Source organism: Sus scrofa, chromosome 2, assembly GCF_054392235.1.
Source record: "Sus scrofa isolate SSC_HxYL_T2T_F1_AM1 chromosome 2, Sscrofa_HxYL_maternal_Yorkshire_Landrace_v2.0, whole genome shotgun sequence".
NCBI lineage: Eukaryota > Metazoa > Chordata > Mammalia > Artiodactyla > Suidae > Sus > Sus scrofa.
Genome location: NC_139384.1, coordinates 112,964,803 through 112,984,425, shown reverse-complemented (window position 1 = coordinate 112,984,425; position 19,623 = coordinate 112,964,803). Strand labels below are relative to the sequence as shown.

Here is a 19,623-nt window from a genome sequence, read left to right as displayed (position 1 = left end):
GAGACAACAAAGATTTAACTCTAAGAAGACCCTGCCTGCTCAGCCCACCCCGCTCTGGGACTGGTCTGTACACTTAATGCTTCCTCAGAGAGTAAGGTGACTCTGCTCTTTTTCCAAGGATGGGCATTCCTAAAAGAGCTGAGGTCAGTGATGCCCTGGGCACAGCCGTTGATGATGACATGCAAGCATGCAAGCGCGCCTTCCTCCAGAGGTCTAGCTGGTGAATCACTCCAACTGAAATGACTTCGGGGCTGGCCCTTTAAAAGTTGAGCACGCTACCAGGCAAACTCCTCCTCCAGGGAGGTTCCTTTAAATGAAAGCCCGCTGGCTGGGGCCTCCGTTTTACACCCGAGCAATACCTTCTGTTGAGGTTTCCTCTGGGGAGGCAGCCGCCTGTCAGCATGGCTCAAGCATTTGTGAACAGCAAAATCCAGCCTGGGAAGGTGGTAGTTTTCATCAAGCCCACCTGCCCCTTCTGCAGAAAGACACAGGAGCTCCTCAGCCAATTGCCCTTTAAAGAAGGGCTTCTGGAATTTGTCGATATTACAGCCACCAGTGACACCAACGAGATTCAAGATTATCTGCAACAGCTCACAGGAGCCAGAACGGTGAGCCGGGGGTTTCATTCGGAAGGTTGGATAAAAGGCTCCCGGATTCCTTTTTCTTGCCTGGGGTGTGAACAGGGGATGCCTTTGCCTTCCTCTAGGACACCGCTAGGGCTCCGTCACTCCAGGCAGCGGGAGGGCTGTGTGGGGAGGGGGAGGGTGCCGGAGAGAAGACACTGCTTCCTTGAAAGGGTGGCTGGACTTCAGCCAAAGGTGCTCTCGGATCAGAGGACAGAGCACAGCTGACCGTGCTGTGCGTCAGGGTCATGGGCCCAGCAGCTGTCCTGGAGTCACTGAGGAGCTATCTGGAGTCTTTGTCTTAAGCACTGCCGAGAAGTGACAGTTTGAGGGCTGAAGTGGGAGGAGGGGTGGAGGAGCCAAGTGTGAGCTGTACATTTCTGTTGTTGAGTTAGAACCGCCGGCACTTTTTCCTCTGGGTTCACATGGCCAAGGAGGATTTGCTGCCCTTCAGTCTTACCTCCAGGATCTCTTTAAACTTAACCTAATTTGCTCATTTTTCCATATCCTATCTAACTCCTCCCAGGGAAGAACCTCATTCTAAATGACGGGATATTTCCAGAACCTGTCAAGAGTAGGGAGGGAGGCCAGAGTCCGGATGGCTCTCACAATGGCTTGCTGGTTGATCCTGGCAAGTCACCTCCTCTGTGACTGCCAGCGACCTCCTGGCTGCAGCGCCACGCTGGAGTAGGCCACCTCTACTTCCTGTTTGCTGTGGACAGACAGTGAGACCCTAGGAGCCGCTCCCTTTCTGAAAAGGCTTCCTCTTCCTCAGCCAGCCAGCCAGGTCACCAGTAGCAGTTCAGGTGCTGGGGACTGGGGTTGGTGAGGGATGTCCCACCAGCTCAGCCAAGCTCCCTTTCAGGGTGCACATTCTACCACATGGTGTGCACAGAAGCATGTATCCTAGCTCAGGTTTAGTTTGACTTGCAGGGTTTTCTCTGGGTTCTTAGGGTAAAGAAGGGGAGGCTGTTTCTCTCCTACCTCTCCAGTCAGAAGTCAGCTTTCTGGTGCAGAGAGGGAGGGAGGCCATACATGTTACCCTATTGTTTCCAGGGCCCTGGCTGGGGTCTGAGGACCCTGGTCTCTGGAAGGCCCTGGAACAGGACACCATGGCCAGAAAGCCTCTTGCTGCTTGGCTGGACCACCAGCTGTGTAGGTTGCCCCGGTCCTGAGGGGGAAAGGGCAGGGCAAGTACTGCCATGGCCCAGCTCTGATGGTCTCTCGGCCAGTGGTTCCTAAATTTTGCTGCACATTAGAATCACCTGAGGGGCTTTAAAAATTTTTTTTAATTTACTTTGCTTTTTTAGGTCTGCACCCAAGGTATATGGAGGTTCCCAGTCTAGGGGTCAAATCAGCTACAGCTGCCAGCCTATGCCCCAGCCCCAGCCACTCCAGATCTAAGCTGCGACTATGACTTACACCACAGCTCACCAGATCCTTAACCCACTGAGCGAGGCCAGGGATTCAACCAGAAACCTCATGGTTCCTAGTCGGATTCATTTCCTCTGTGCCATGACGGGAACTCCTGAGGAGCTTTTTTTTAATGCTCAAGTTATACCCCAAGCCAATTAAATCATAATACGGGAGGTAGCATCCAGGCTTCATTCAGCATTTTAAAGATCCCTAGGTCATGGATATAAACACTAAGTTAGAAGACAACTAAGTTCTAGGGTGCAATGTCCAGCATGGTGGCTCTGAGTGGTGATAGTGTATTGCATGTTTGCAGTTTGTTACCAGATTAGATCCTAAGTGTTCTCACCATGCACATATACAGATGGTAGCTGTTAGGTGATGGGTGTGTTAATTAACTGGATGGCGGTAATCATTTCAGAATAATGTATGTGGACATCAAACTAAGACAGTATACACCTTAAATATACAAATTTACCTGTCAATTATACCTCAGTAAATCTGGAAGTGAAAATAGTTTAATTTCCTATCAAAACAAAAATCCCCGGGTAATTTGCAACAAAGTTTCAAAGCTATGTCTTTCAGGCCAGCAGTATCAAATTCTCTAGGAGGAAAAATTAAGCAATCCCCTTAATATATTCAACAATTTTTTTTTTCGTTTTTCTTTTTTTTTTTTTTTGCTTTTTAGGGCCACACCCACGGCATATGTAAGTCCCCAGGCTAGGGGTCGAATCAGAGTTACAGCTGCCAGCAACCTATACCACAGCTCACGACAATGCCAGATCCTTAACCCACTAGGCAAGGCCAGGGATCAAACCCACAACCTCATGGTTATTAGTCGGATTCGTTTCCACTGTGCCACAATGGGAACTCCTTTTTATTTCTTTATAAAGCAACACTTTGTTTTAGCGATCCTTTAAGGTTTTTTTGTTTTGTTTTGTTTAGGGCCCCAGGAGCAGTATATGAAAGTTCTCAAGCTAGGAGGAGAATCAGTGTGCACTGCTGGCCTACACCACAGCTCATGGCAATGCCAGATCCTTAATCCACTAAGCAGGGCCAGGGATCAAGCCCACATCCTCATAGATAATAGGTTTGTTTCTGCTGGGCCACAGCGGGAACTCTAAGTTTGTTTTTGAATTTTTCAAAATATTTTTCACAGGTTATTGAGTCCTGAATGCATTCTTTTTTATTTTTTTCCTTTTTGCCTCCTAGGGCCACATGTGCGGTATATGGAAGTTCCTGGGCTACAGGTCAAATCAGAGCTGTGCTGCTGGCCTACTCCACAGCCACAGCAACTTAGGATCCGAGCCTCGTCTGCGACCTACACCACACAGCTCATGGCAATGCCAGATATTAACCCACTGAGCAAGGCCAGGGATCGAATCCACATCCTCATGGATACTAGTCAGAGGCATAATGGGAACTCCCAGAACGCATTCTTCCAAGGAGAAGATCAAATACTTTAAAGTTGCATACCTCATGATCCCCAACAAGGAAAGGTTTCTATTCGAAGAAACTGAACCCGTTAGGAGCGGTTGCTTATCCTGTAATGACAGTTGCACTGTACAAGCAGTAAGAGCTTATCAGGGCTGGATTGATTACAGACAGTAGGACTTCAATCAGGCCCTGTGCTTAGGGAAACTTGCTTTGGTTTCACTATAGCCATAGCTCCTAGACGGGTGCCTTCACTTCCTTTCCTTCTTTATGTAAATCCAAGCTCCTAACCTGTACCATTTTTCTTTCTAAAGAATGTTTTTGAACATTCCCCACAAGGCAGATCATAGAACAAATTCCCTTATTTTTTTGTTTGTATGAGAAAGTCTTTTTCTCCTTCACTTTTGAAGGATAATTTTGCTGGGTACAACAAATATGTTTAAGCATCTACTCTACGGGGCATCTTTCTGGATACTGGAAATACGGCCATGACCAGAGTGAACAAAAATTATTGACTTTGTGGAACTTCTATTCTAATAAACACAATAAAAATATGTTGGGAAGTGGTGATTTGTGCTATGCAGAAACACCAGGTAGGAAGGGGAGGAAGGCTGTAGGCAGCAAGGTACAGTTTTAAATGGAGTCATCAGGCCTTTCTGATTTTAGAGGATCTTTAAAGGAAGTGGAGGAACAAGCCATGCAGAAGTTTAGGGGGAGGGCATTCCTGGCAGTAGGAACAGCAAGCGCTAAGGTCCTGTGGGTAGAAGCCGCCAAGGAGGCCTGTGTGGGTGGAGGGTAGTGAGTTAGCAGGAGGAGATGTGGTTTGAGAGATCATGGGGTACAGGCTGACAAGGCCTTTCAAGCCATTACAAGGGCTCTGCTTGTGACGGGAAATGAGATGCAACTGAAGGTTCTGAGCAAGGGACGAAGCCTGTCTGACTTTTGAAAGGGTCCCTCCAGGGATGACAGAAAGGCCATGGGTGAGGGCTGAAGCTGGGAGACTTTTGGAGACTCTAGCAGTAATTCAGATGAGAAATGACGGTGGCTTGTTTCAGGGAGCAGACAAGGTGCTGGAGCATGTCGGGAGGCAGCTGAGTAGCAGCCTCTAAGTCTGCCTAGAGTGCATAAAATACCACCTGGCTGGGGCTGGGAGAGGAAGGGCCCAGAATTCCCAAGCTTTCTTTGATGGCAGCAGTTCTCTGCTTCTTGCCAGTAACAGACTCAAGTTACTCTGAAGAGGGGGATGGGCCGGGAGGGGAGGACACTGAGGACAACTCTTGTCCTCCTTCCTCATTTGTATCAGCAGCTTCCTGTTCTGTCACCACAGCCTCCCACGCCCATCCAGTGCAGTTCGGCTCCTTGGGGGGAGCCGGGAACTGGAGTGCTTTAAGGTGGTTTTGCTGTTGCCTAGACTTTGAGGGTGGGTGAGAGGCCAGTGGAGCCTTTCAGCCCTCAGGCAGGCATCTCATGTGCCCAAAATCCCACCCTGGAGACAGCCCGGCCAGGTCATGTTTCAGGGCAGCGGTAGCTGCTGCTTGCAGAGCTGTGGGTTTCCAAAGCCTCAGTAACCCTGGGAAGCATAAACAGCTATCAGTGCCAAACAACAGCTTGAGAGAGGGATCCCTGGGAGTCACCACCACCTGGGAACTTGTCAGAAATGCAAATTCTATTGACCATTGCAACCGACCACAGCTAACTCTCCCTGGGGAGACAGGAGAAGCCAAGAGACACCACCCCTCTCCCCCACAACAATTTGCAAGGTGCTTTATTTTCTCTAAAATAATGGCCAGGAGGCAGGAGAAAAACTCAGATTTCTGACCTCATCTTTCTGCAGGTGCTTTCAGCTGATTTAAAAAAAAAAAAAAAGTTGCCTTGGAGTTCCCTTTGTGGCTCAGGGGTTAATGAACCCTACTAGGATTCATGAGGATGCAGGTTGAATCTCAGTGGGTAAGGGATCTGGCTTGTCCCTGGCGCTGTGGTGTAGATTGCAGATGAGGCTTGGATCCCATGTTGCTGTTGTTGTTGCTGTGGTGTATGCCAATTGGACCCCTAGTCTGGGAAGTTCCACATGCCACAGATGCGGTCCTAAAAAGCAAAAATAAAAATAAATGTTGCTGTGATGGTGCCTCCACTTGCAAAGCCCCCACACAGGCATGCACGGAAGGTGGGGCAGATGGTACCTTCTTTGACTGAGGACATTATGAGGCTTTCTTGCTGGAATACAAGTTCCATGTACTCTTCTCCACTCTCAGGACAAAGGAAAGAGCTGTGGCAATGTGGTTGTGGCAGTGTGCAGGATTGTTTTAATTTAGGGACTTAATTTTTTTTTTAATTTTTAAAAATTAAAGGAGGAGTTCCCTTCGTGGCTCAGCGGTTAACGAACCCGACTAGGATCCATGAGGAAGGACGCAGGTTCGATCCCTGACCTTGCTCAGCGGGTTAAGAACCCAGCTTTGCCGTGAGCTGTGGTGTAGATCACAGATACAGCCCTGATTTGACACCTAGCCTGGGAATTCCATACGCTGTGGTTGCGGCCATAAAGAGCAAAAAAATTTAGAAATTAAAAAAAATAAAAATTAGGAGTTCCCGTCGTGGCGCAGTGGTTAACGAATCCGACTAGGAACCATGAGGTTGCGGGTTCGGTCCCTGCCCTTGCTCAGTGGGTTAACGATCCGGCGTTGCCGTGAGCTGTGGTGTAGGTTGCAGACGCGGCTCGGATCCCGCGTTGCTGTGGCTCTGGCGTAGGCTGGTGGCTACAGCTCCGATTCAACCCCTAGCCTGGGAACCTCCATGTGCCGCGAGAGCGGCCCACGAAATAGCAACAACAACAACAACAACAAAAGACAAAAAGACAAAAAAAAAAAAAAAAAAAATTAAAGTATAGTTAATTTACAGTGTTGTGCCAATTTCTGCCGTACAGCAAAGTGACCTGGTCATACACAAATATATACATTCCTTTTCTTGTATTATCTTCCATTATGGTCTATCCCAAAAGATTGGATATAGTTCCCTGTGCTATGCAGTAGGATCTCATTGCTTATCCATTGTAAATGTAACGGTTTGCATCTACTCACTCCAAACTCCCAGTCCACCCCACGCCCCTCTTCCCCTTGGCAACCTCAGGTCTGTTCTCTACGTCTGAGTCTGTTTCTGTTCTGTAGATAGGTTCATTTGTACCATATTTTATTTTTTAATTTTTTTTTGTCTTTTTGCCTTTTCTAGGGCCTCTCCTGCAGCATATGGAGGTTCCCAGGCTAGGGGTCTAATTGGAGCTGTAGATGCCAGCCTCCACCACAGCCACAGCAATGCGGGATCTGAGCCTCGTCTGCAACCTACACCACAGCTCATGGCAACGCCACATGTCTTAACCCACTGAGCAAGGCCAGGGATTGAACCGGAAATTTCATAGTTCTTAGTTGGATTCGTTAACCACTGAGCCACAATGGGAACTCCTGTGCCATATTTTACATTGCACATATAAGTGATATGATATTTGTGCTCTTTCTGAATCACTTCACTTAGTATGAAAATTTCTAGTTGAATCCATCTTGTTGCAATGGCATTATTTTGTTCTTTTTTATGGCTGAGTAGTATTCCTTAATTTTAAAGCTGACTTTTACCCAGACCCGTTTCTTTTTTCTTTTTTCTTTTTGGTCTTTTTTTGTCTTTAGGGCTGCACCCACGGCATGGGTTGCAGCGTGGGAACTAGGGGTTGAATCGGGGCTGTAGCTGCCAACCTACACCACAGCTCACAGCAAGACCGGATCTTTAACCCACTGAGCAAGGCCAGGAATCAAACCTGAACCCTCATGGATACTAGTCAGGTTTGTTCATCACTGAGCCACAATGGGAACTCCCCAGACTCATTTCTTAATATAAACTGGGGAAAGACTTAATCTGAAATAATTTAGCCCCTTTCCTTAGGTCTCACTTTTTGAAAAGTTCATTTGGGCATGCACCTCAATGTGCATAGCAGCAAGAGAAATACAAATACTGTGTGATATCACTTATGTGGAATCTAAAAAAAAAACAAATTAGTGAATAAAAGAAACAGTCTCAAAAATATAGAGAACACACTAGTAGTTAACAGTGGGGAGTGGGAAGGGGGAGGGGCGGTACAGGGTAGGGGACTAAAAGGTACAAACTATTATGTATAAAATAAGCTACAAAGAGGAGTTCCTGCTGTGGCTCTGTGGTTAAGAACTCAGCTAGCACCTGTAAGGATATGGGTTTGATCCCTGGCCTCACCCACTCAGTTAATGGTATAGCATTGCCATGAGCTGTGGTGTAGGTCGCAGACACAGCTCAGATCCTGAGTTGCTGTGGTGTAGGCTGGCAGCTGCAGCTTTGATTTGACTCCTAGCCTGGAAACTTCCACATGCTGCAGGTGAGGGCCTAAAAAGAAAGAAAAATAAATAAATATGGCAGAGGACCTCTCAGGAAAAAAAGTAAAAGAAAATATCAAAACGTACCCTCCCCCAAAAAGCTAAAAAGATATAATATACAACACAGGGAATATAGCCAATATTTTATAATAACCGTAAATGGAATGTAATCTTTAAAAATTGTAAGTCACTACATTGTACACTGGAAACTTATACTGTACACCAACTATACCTCAAAAAAAAATTCATTTGAATTTTTTTATGCCTTCTGTTCTGGAAGAGGATCTGTTTGCTCCTGAACAGTCTGTATTGTGCTCATTTCTTCACTGCCAGCCTTTCTGTAGCATCCTTGGCCTGGAATTTGAGCCACAGTGAGAGGACTTTGGAATGCGCCTTACCTAGGAGTAGGGAGGGAGCCTGAGTATAACTCAAGATAAAAGTTATTCAGTAGGTAGGATGACTATGTCACCCCAGATGGCCCTGGGTGACCCACCCATGCCAGGTGTGAACCCAAAACGGAAGCATGTCCTTGCTCCCAGAGCAGCAGCATTTAAACAGCTAATGATGGGCCAGGTATTAATGGAAATTCAGACACCACCATCCCTTCCCCAGCTAAGGACAGCTCACAAAAGAGAGACGACTCTAATAAACTGTGAGTCTAATAAACTGTATGTGAACTAGTGAAAATACTTTTTCCAGCTGTATTTAGAAACAAACTCCTTCCTGGTTGCCACAGCTCAGTTTGCTATGGCTCAGTTTAAGGGTTCAGGTGTGGTCCCAGGATTCAACCAGGGTGGTCTAGCTGCAGCCAACCCAAATTCTTTTGCTGAAAGGTGTTTCTCTAGAGTGAAAATTTAAATCACTTGGACAGGTTAAATGTCTCATGCACTCAATCTGAAAAGATTCTTGGATTAAAAACATTTCTCCTCGAAGGAGTAACTTCATACTTACAAGAAAGTTCTGGTCTAAAAGAATATACAAGAGGAGGTTGTAAAGTGACTTGAGAAGCTTTGGATCATGAAAAATGCTTAGAATGAGGAAAAAATCATTCTTTCTCACCTCATAATGAAGATCCTTAAACATCTTGGCTTGTCTTTTTTAGGTACCTCGGGTCTTTATCGGTAAAGAGTGTATAGGTGGATGCACTGATCTAGAAAGTATGCACAAGAGAGGGGAGCTCTTGACCCGCCTGCAGCAAATTGGAGCTCTGAAATAATTACAGGTGAGTGACAGGTGGGATGCTGGGCCAGGAACACTGGGAGAGTGTGGAACGAATTCTACAATGTTTTATCATAATCTAGAAAGGTACTCTGGTTAGCAAAAGAATGATTTGGGGTGATTGGAGAAACTGTGACCTCATGAATGAGTTTCCCATTTTACCAACAGATTAATTGTGTCCATGGGAGGAAATCTTTTCACTCAATCTTCATTTAACAGATATTTACTTATGACTATGTGCCAGACACTGTATTAGGCTCTGGGAATACAGAGATGAACAAAAAGAAAACATGGAGCTTATATTCTAGAGAGATAGACAGATCAAAAACAAGTAATTAGATAATTCCTGAAACAAATGAATAATTTGATAGAACATGGCAGGGGGATGGGGAGCAAACTGAGCTAATGTGATGAGGGAGGGCCTTCCGCAGAGGGGCTGGTGGAGCTGAGACCTGATTGACAAGAAGAAGGCAGCCATGTAAAGACAAGCAGAAGAGCTTTACAAAAGGCAGAAGGAAGAGCAAGTGCAAAGGCCCTGGGGTGATGAGCATGTGATATTCAAGGAACTGAAAGCAAGCAAGAGGAGACTGAGTGAGGTGTAGTAGGAGGAAAAGTAGCAAATGAGGGCAGGGGCCAGACAGAGCACACAGGCCATGGTAAGCAACTTGAATGATTCTAAGAGCAGTGTGAAGTCAAGGTAATTTTTGCTTTACCTGTGTACACACTGCAGATCAATTCAATCTAGCTTGCTTCCCAAATGACAAAACCAAGTTGTCTCAAACTGGAACCTAAAGGAGATCTTAGGCTAAATGGCAAACCATAGGTAATGAACTCTTCAGAAAGGAACCAAGAATCTTTTGAGGTTTGATGGGTTTCCTTCTCCCCAAGTCTTATTAGTGCAAGCTAGCTTCCAACCAGACCCATTCCTCTGACTCATATGTGGAAAGACTGTTTGGTTTTTTACCCAAAGAAGAAACTTAAAGTGCTTAAATTAAAATGTTCTTAGAAGGGTATTTATTGCCCACTAATTAATAACTAACCCTTGAGCAATGAGTATATAACGATTTGTGATAGTTACTCAGAATCGCAACAAGTAGAAATAAAACAAGGTCTGAAAAATGCATCTGAACCCCTCAATAGTAAATACTATAAACCTTTAATTACAATTCTCCAACATCACAGCAAGTACACGCTATGTTTAGGTTAGCTTTCTGGCCTCAAAGCACTCAAAACCCAGCTCACTGGTGCCAAATGTTTCCTATTCTGGAACACTTTAGCAATTTAGGCTTAGATTAAGAATGAGAGAAGCACTTTCCTGGGAAGGTGAGGAACACCACTTCCCCAGCTACCTCCCTGTTGGGATGGGCATTAGCGTCCTCCATGGTCAGGGGGTCTCTATCTGCATTGTCCTTTGCACTACACGCTCAGTGTTATACTGGCAATTTGCTTCTCAAGACCATCTGCAACCTACTGTACTCAAATAGCAAGAGTAAGTGTTCTGGGAGTTCCCATCATGGCTCATACTAGTTGGGATAATGAACCCAACTAGTATCCATGAGGACAAGGGTTATGGTCCAGGTCCAACATGGACCTTAGCCTGGGAACCTCCATATGCTATGGGTATGGCCCTAAAAAGCCAAAAAAAAAAAAAAAAAAAAAACCCAAAAACTTAAGTGTTCTGGTAACAAGAGGGAAATTGATCTGTCCAAGAAAATCCAATTCTTTGCATTTTTTTTTCTTAGCAGAGCAGACCCAAGCTGATAGCTCCCTTGAGAGCTGGATGGCAGTGCAGATAATGACAGCGCTTCCTGGTGGATGGATGCCGGGCTACCTTCACTCAGCTGCAACTACTGTTTACTTAAAATTCTGAAATGTGTTAACCCAAATAATTGGGGGGAGTGGGTTTTGGGGGACAAAACCAGATTTTTCTTCTGACTCTGTATTAAAAGTGGATCAACTTGCCCCAAACAGGTCTGAGAAGTTTGCTGGATGTCTTGGGTTTCTTGTGGATTGGCCCTTTGGGTCCAAAAGACCATGATAAGTTATGTCTTAGGATTCACTCATTCCCCAAAGATGTTCCTTACACACACATTTGGCAAATGTTTTTGTATTATGTGTTTTGTTTTTTGCTTTTTAGGGCCGTGCCTGAGACACAGAAGTTCCCAGGCTAGGCATAGAATTGGAGCTGCAGCTAGCTGCCAGTCTATGCCACAACGACAGCAAGGCCTGATCCTTAACCCACTGAGCAAGACCAGGGATACGAGTCGGGTTTGTTTCCCCTGAGCCACAATGGGAACTCTTGGCACATGTTCTTAACTAAACTGTTCTCCATGTGCTGGGACTCCTCTACCTCTATGCCAGTGTTTCTCAGTCAAAATCCCAGGCCCCCTTGGGTGAATCTCTAGTTGAGTTTCTGCTACTGCCCAAAAGTTATTTTGTCAAGTTTGTTACCGACTTTTGTATGATAAAGTCAATAGGTAGTTTGAATGTGTCTTTTCACACTTCATGTGTCTCCCTGGCCACCATTCACACACCACACTACCCCCACTTTGAGAATCACTGCTATGACCCAGTGTCCTGAACCCGGACAACTCAGAGGTCTCATAGAAAATGTTCAGCAATGGTGTGAAGGGTCTGAGCACCCAATGTGAGAGATGCCACACGAAAAGTGAAGCACTGCTGGTCTTTACTTGGTGCTACGGGGTCAGAGGTACAAGAGCAGGTGCTGCGGTCATGTGGTAACCTGCTATATAAGATAGTTGTCGGGCCATTAAGTGTATTAATTGGTTTAGATTTAAATGTTACCGTGGAAAACTTGTAACCCCCTCCCCCAAGCATATGTTTGTGAAAGTAGCCAAATCTGGAGATCACTGTTTAAGTAATTTTCTCTCCTCCCCCGCCCACTCCGGGAAAACTCCAAGAATCCCTTATGCAGTTTGTTCTAGAACTGCAGGATCAAGTTAGTTCCCTTCTGCAGTCTCTAGTCTGAAAATGGTTAATTTCTTTCCTAATAAAGAAGTACCCACAGGTCATTGCAGTGATCTTTGTTCTTTTCTATGTTCTCAAGATCTTAAGGAATATTTTTTGTTTCTTCCTTTCTTTCTTTCTTTTTTTTTTTCCCTCGGTATTTTGTCTTTTTTTTAGGGCCGCACCCACGGCACATGAAGGTTCCCAGGCTAGGGGTCCAATCAGAGCTGCAGCCACCGGCCTACAGAACAGCCTCAGCAACACGAGCCGCCTCTGATGTACACCACAGCTCAGGCAATGCCTGATCCTTAACCCACTGAGGCCAAGGATCAAACCCACAACCTCATGGTTCCTAGTCAGATTTGTTTCCTTTGAGCCATGACAGGAACGCCTAAGGAATGTTTATTAATGCAAAATATACCAATCTGAAGCTTTTTCATGTTTGCCCCTTGCCACTATAATCAAAGCTATATGCTACTGTCCTTCACTGAGCACAAATGGTTTTAACTTTTTATTTATTTTTTTTGTCTTTTTGCCGTTTCTTGGGCTGCTCCGGCGGCATATAGAGGTTCCCAGGCTAGGGGTCTAATTGGAGCTGTAGCTGCCAGGATCCGACCTACACCACAGCTCACAGCAACGCTGGATCGTTAACCCACTGAGCAAGGGCAGGGATCGAACCCACAACCCCATGGTTTCTAGTCGGATTCGTCAACCACCGCAGCACCACTCCTTAACTTTTTAAATCTCATAATTTGTGTATGTCAACACTGGCATGCTGAGTAATGTTTAGGATTCAATAGTAGTGGTTTTTGTTTTGTCTTTGGGGCCACCCCTGCAGCATATTGAGGTTCCCAGGCTAGGGGTCAGATTGGGGCTGTAGGTGCCAGCCTATATCACAGCCACAGCAACTCAGGATCCAAGTCAAATCCGCAACTTACACCACAGCTCATGGCAACGCCGGATCCTTAACCCACTGAGTGAGGCCAGGGATTGAACCCACAATCTCATAGTTACTAGTCATGAATTTGTTTCCACTGTGCCATGACGTGTGACGGGAACTGCACTGCACCACAATGGGAACTCCAACAGTAGTGTTTTTTATATTACACTTTGGTATACTTTTGGCTTCCTCTCCCTCCCCTTACAGACCCTAACTGTTCCCTCTAACCAGAAAGCTGTGCATGACTGCAGGTTACACACTGGACAACACTAAGAATGCTCCCGGGAGGCTGTGCTGTGTGCAGACTGCACAGGCCCTGACCACTTGGCTGCTCTTATACATTTCTGTGTCCTTACTGTAGCCTTTCTTCCTGAGACACCCTTTCTTTGTTCTTTCAAACCCTGCCTTCAAGGCCTGAGGTACAGAATCTCTCCCCTGTACCTACCCTCTCAATTTTGACAAATTGCTCTCTCTTCTGTAATCCTAAAAGACTGCTTATAGCTACATTACAACTCTCAGGTTGAACTGCAGTTAGTTATCTGCTCGGATCCTGAGTTGCTGTGGCTGTGATATAGGCTGGCAGCTACAACCCCGATCTGACCCCTAGCCTGGAACCTCTTGCCAGGTTCAGAAATACTCAAAGGCAAGAGCCTTGATTTAAAAATTGCCATATGCCAAGTCTCTACCACAGAGGTTCTGTTTTATCAAAGCAACACACGTGTGTGGTTAAAGATGTCAAGCAACACCAAAAGTCTTTCCTACTCTGTCCCTCCCAAACCCCATACCCAGCCACATATTTATCAGTCTCATAGGTATTTAAGCTTTTTAAAAAATACTTCAGGAGTTCCCGTGGTGGCGCAGCAGAAACGAATCCAACTAGGAACTATGAGGTTGTAGGTTCGATCCCTGACCTCGCTCAGTGGGTTGGGGATCTGGTGTGGCCATGAGCTATGGTGTAGGTCGAAGACATGGCTCAGATCTGGCATTGCTGTGGCTGTGGTGTAGGCCAGCAGCTGTAGCTCCAATTAGACCCCTAGCCTGGGAACCTCCATGTGCTGTGGGTGTGGCCCTAAAAAGCAAAAAAAAAAAAAAAAAAAAAAAATACTGTAAGATGTACTAAACACATATAAGAAGACATAAAATGCATAGTTTTTTGTTTTGTTTTGTTTTGTCTTGCCTTTTTAGGGCCAAATCTGCAGCATATGGAGGTTCTCAGGCTAGGGGTCAAATTGGAGCTGGCCTATGCCATAAGCCATGGCAACAAGGGATCCGAGCCACATCTGTGACCTACACCACAGCTGAGCCAATACATTTAGTTTTGGAAAGCAACAGCAAACACCAACCTACCCATGTAAGGAAAGGGCAATATCTCACCATCAGATGAAGGGCCTCAGGAGAAGATAAGCTCAGCAGAAGCTCTGAGACACAGACTGGCTTCCCTTTCCCTGGGAGTTTGCCAGAGGGGTGGTCCCTGATGAGTCCTTGGAAACACTGGGCATCCCCCAGAAATACAGTCATGGAAGTGGGCTTCTCTGGCCCACCTCCAGCTTTCAGGAGTAGGTCAAAGCACACTCACACACTCCATCTTTCTGCAGGAGTGTGGCAAGCCCACACCCCCTCAGCGAGCCACGGGTGTGGCATGGAAAACAAAAGTCATCAGCACAAGGCAAACTAAGGACAGATAAGGATCTGCTTCTCATTTAAGCATTCTGCTTAAAAAAAAAAAAAAAAAAGACACAACAGGAGAGGTCACAACAGGGGAATTTCCCTGCTCCAACATGGACTGGCTGCCATGTCTAAGCACAGCTCTCTTCCTGGGCTCTCCCTTCACTGTCATCCTGGGGAATCCATTTCCCTCTGTCCTGCGTTGGATCTCCTGTTTCCCACACTCCACATGTATTTGTCATATATACAGCTAAACTGCTGTAACAAAGACATAATAATGACAGAAGTTTATTTTTCTCATAAGAGGTTAGAGGCAGGCAGGTGGTTTTGCACTCTGAAGTCACATTCAACCCAGGGGTTGTATACATCACTGCCGCTTATTACCATCCGCCAGAATTTAGTCTTTGGCCCCACTTAGCTGCAGGTAATGCTATAGGCAATCACGTCCCTGCTGGGAAGCCCCTCACTGAGCTAAAACTCAGGGAGGTCTACACTGAAAAAAAATTCGGAGTTTGGGATTAACAAATACGTACATAATACATACATAATACAAAATACATAAACAACAAGGACCTACTGTACAGCACAAGGAACTATATTCAGTGACTTACAATAACCTGGAATGGAAAAGTATCTGAAAAAGGATTATATATATACATCTGAATAGATATGAAGGATATATTTATAAAGAATATTTATGAAGAATATATATATATATAACTGAGTCACTCTACTATATACCTGAAATTAATATTGTATTGTAATACTGTAAATATTATAAATCAACTACGCTTCAATAAAAAGTTATTTGATTTAAATAAATAAGTTTAAAAAAAAAGGAAAGAAGGGGGAATAGATATCAAAAGAAAATGAGCAGATTGTCTCTTTTTTTCAGTCTTTTCAATTTGGAGGACCACATATACTTCTTGGGTTTTAAGAAAGAATGGCAAGTAAACTTTTTGAAGCCTCGATTGGGAAATTTTTTTTTTTTTTGGTCTTTCTAGGGTTGCACCCACAGCATATGGTGGTTCCCAAGCTAGGGGTCAAATCAGAGCTGGAGCCTATACCAGAGCCACAGCAATGCAGGATCTGAGCCATCTGCAACCTACACCACAGCTCAGGGCAAAGCTGGATCCTTAACCCACTGAGTGAGGCCAGGGATGGAACCTGCATCCTCATGGATGCTAGTTGGGTTGGTTAACTGCTGAGCCACAACGGGAGCTCTGGAAAAATATTTTTATTTTACCCTCATACTTGATAGTCCATCTGGATAGAGCTAAATATTTTCCCGGAGCTCTTGTGGCTCAGCAGTTAACAATTCTAATTTTTTTTTTAATTTTATTTTATTAATTTTTTTATAATGATTTTTTTTTTCCATTACAGCTGGTTTACAGGGTTCTGTCAATTTTCTACTGTACAGCATGGTGATCCAGTTACACATACATGTATGCATTCTTTTTTCTCACACTATCATGCTCCATCATACGTGACTAGATATAGTCCCAGTGCTGTATAGCAGCATCTCATTGCTTACCCACTCCAAAGGCAATAGTTTGCATCTATTAACCCCAAATTCCCAGTCCATCCTACTCCCTCCCCCTCCCCAAAGCAATTCTGATTCTTGCTCCTTTGGGGGTGACCTGTTTTGTTTTCTTGTTTGTTTTATACTCTGGGAATTTACCATATCTTCCCTTTGAGGCCTGTGCTCTGAAATATCACAGTGATGTGCCCTATGGGAGGGTCTGTTTTCATACATTTTGGGGGCCACAAGAAGGTTTGGAGGGCCTATTGGAAATTTTTTTGGATTATTTTATGGATACTTTCCTCTCCTCCATTTTCTTTGTATTCTTTTTCTGGAACTCCTACTAATCAGATACTGGCTTTCCTGAAGTTGTCCTGTAATTTTTGCTGTATCTTCTCTCCTATTTTCTATTCCTCTTTTTTTTTTTTTTTCCAGGGATTTACTTATCTTTACTTTCTTATTTTTCCACCAAGTTTTTGATTTCTGATGTTTTTAATGTTCAATAGCTCTTCAATAGTATTTGAAAATTCCTTCTTTTCTAGAATTGTTTTTGTTTCATGTAGGCAGGACCTTATTTCGCTGAGACTACTGAGTTTTTTAAAAACTTTTTTACTGAATTTTTTTCAACTATGATTTTTTTTCTTGTTCTCAATTTGTTTCCTTTTTTTCCCCTTGTTCTCAATTGTTCCTTTTTGAATTTTTTTCTTGTTCTTGTTTTATGGAGGTACTCTTTTCACTCTTTCAAAAAGGATATTAATTATAGTTAGGGCATTTTAAAAAGTGGTCTTCTGACTCCATTATCTCTGACTTCATATGTTCTGTTTCTGCTTACCATTTGAAAACTGTCAATGTTCTGCACTGAACATTTGCAGTCTGGCTAGCTGTATATATTTAATTTTTTTTTCTTTTTAGGGCCAAACCTGTGGCATATGGAAGTTTCCAGGCCAGGGGTCAAATTGGAGCTGCAGCTGCCAGTGTATGCCACAGGCACGGCAATGCCAGATCCGAGCAGCATCTTTGACCTACACCACAGCTCACGGCAATGCTTCGCAGACCCTTAACCCACTGAGCAAGGCCAGGGATTGAACCCACATCCTCATGGATACCAGTCAGGTTCGTAACCTGCTGAGCCACAATAGGGACTCCTGTCTGTAAATATTTAAGAATGAGGCACCAAAAACTGGTTGGAGATTTGTGTATGTGATTTGGGCTTGTCATCCAGTGGGCTATACCACACAGTCTTTGTTCAAATGTCACCCTCTCAGCAAGTACTCCCACTTCGCCCTACTTAAAATTTCACTTGGCATTCTCTACCCCTCTTCCTTGCTTTATTTTTCCCTATAGCATTTATTACCTAATATGTTGTATAATTAGCTTATTTATTGACTTATTTATTTTGCTTTTTTAGGACTGCACTTGCGGCATATGAAAATTCCCAGGCTAGGGGTCAAGCGGAGCTCCAGCTGCCAGCCTACACCACAGCACATCTACGTGGGATCCGAGCTGCATCTGCGACCTACGCCACAGTTCACAGCAACATCTGATCCTTAACCCACTGATTGAGCCCAAGAATCAAACCCACGTCCTCTGGTGACTGGTAGGGTTTGTTACCGCCAAGCCACAATGGGAACTTATTTATTTCATATACTGTCTGTCTCCACCACTAAAATGTATGTCTCTTAGAGCAGGAATTTGTATCTACATTTTTACTGCTCTATCTGCAGCATCAAGAATATTGTTTGCACATAGTTGGCCCTTGATAAATGTCTGTTAGGTGTTTGAATAAATGAATGAGTGAATGATTAGATGTAGAGCACCCAACTGTTACCTCCTGGACGTTCTTTTGAACTGTTCACTTTCGCCAGTTTTACAGTTAGATGTTGGGCCTTGCTGCCAGGTTCTGGCTGCCAAGCAGGGGAAAGGGATCTGGCAGCCCTGGTCACTTTGCTGACTGTCGTGTAATCTCCTATTTTCTGTCAGCTCCTTGATGAGGAACTCTGTATGATACGTAGGGATAGGAAGGACTAAAAGAGCATCAAGATGTTGGCACAAGGGCTTGGCAGAGGGAAACTACAATAACCCAGCAACAAACTCATAGCCAAAGCTCTATTCCTTCTGCTTATTTTACAAAACAAGTGATTCAATCTCCTGCATGTGCCTCATTTTACTAACTGCCTGCAGGCTGCCCCTTCCAGCCTGGGCCCTGGAGTGAGATGCCTGATAGTCACTCTCCAATTCAAGATGGTCCACAGATGGCCCTTCGGGGGAAACAATAATCAGGGGTGAACAGTGTAGCCCACACCATGCTATTTATTTCCCCAGTGAGTATAATTAGGCCATTATCTTTTTTTTTTTTTTTTTTTTTTTTTTTTTGTCTTTTAGGGCCGTACCTACATCATATGGATGTTCCTATGCTAGGGGTCAAATCAGAGCTGTAGCTGCTGGCCTAAACCACAGCCACAGCAATGCCAGATCTGAGCTGAGTCTTTGAACTACACCACAGCTCAGGGCAATGCCGGATCCTTAACCCACTGAGAGAGGCCTGGGATTGAACCTTCATCCTCATGGATGCTAGTCAGATTTGTTTCCGCTGAGCCATGATGGGAACTCAAATTAGGCCATTATCTTGACATCTGGTTCTAAAAGAACACCATGCTCCCTAATTCACTAGATCAAACAATTTTTAATGGGTCCTGGGAGATATCTGAAGGAAGTGGGCTCCTGAGATATTTCAATTAAAATCCCTTTGTCCTATTAATAGTGATCTTTTTTCAGTAAATACACTGGATGCTTGAAGGGGCAGAATTTAATCTTACTAATTAGTGCAAGAAAATTCTGTCCTGGTCCCTTTAAGCATAAGTGATATTTAAAACACAGGTCTATATTTACCCTTGATTTATATTTCCTGTTCCCAGGTGACTTTTCTGGCAAGCTGTGCAGCACTGAAGAGGGGAGGAGAGCCAGTGAAAGTGCAGAACTTGGTGTGACTTCTCCAGGGTTGGACCTAGAGCAGCTGGGTTTTTATTCCTAGAGGCTCCTCCTGCTCACTGGGATTCTTCCTCTCACTTTGAAGGGCTGGAGCCTCTGCACACCTACAGCTGAGCATTCTCAGGAGAGCAGAGCAACTGCCTTCTTCCTTTTCTCTCCTGTGCCTTGTTGTTTTTGTTTTGTTTTGTTTTGTTTTGTTTTGCCTTTTAGGGCCATACCCATGGCATATGGAGGTTCCCAAGCTAGGGGTCCAATCGGAGCTACAGCTGCGGGCCTTCAGCCACAGCTACAGCAACGCCAGATCCAAGCTGCATCTGCAACCTACACCACAGCTCACGGCAACGCCAGATCCTCCATCCACTGAGCAGGGCCAGGGATCGAACCTGCAACCTCATGGTTCCTAGTCGGATTCGTTTCCTGTGCCTTGTGAAACTTGGGATCATTTGGACATCAAATTACAAGTTGTTC

At 44.8% G+C, this 19,623-nt stretch overlaps 1 protein-coding gene across 2 annotated transcripts; it reads left to right on the top strand.

Moving 5' to 3' along the window:
* The first annotated feature begins 339 nt into the window (after positions 1 to 339).
* Positions 340 to 12,105, top strand: GLRX (glutaredoxin). 2 transcript variants are annotated; one of them, XM_005654989.4, is made up of 3 exons: positions 340 to 608; positions 8,958 to 9,077; positions 10,819 to 12,105. In XM_005654989.4, exons 1-2 carry the CDS (start codon positions 402 to 404, stop codon positions 9,069 to 9,071), a joined length of 321 nt encoding a protein of 106 aa, XP_005655046.1. In that variant the 5' UTR covers positions 340 to 401; the 3' UTR covers positions 9,072 to 9,077; positions 10,819 to 12,105.
* Positions 12,106 to 19,623: the final 7,518 nt, after the last annotated feature.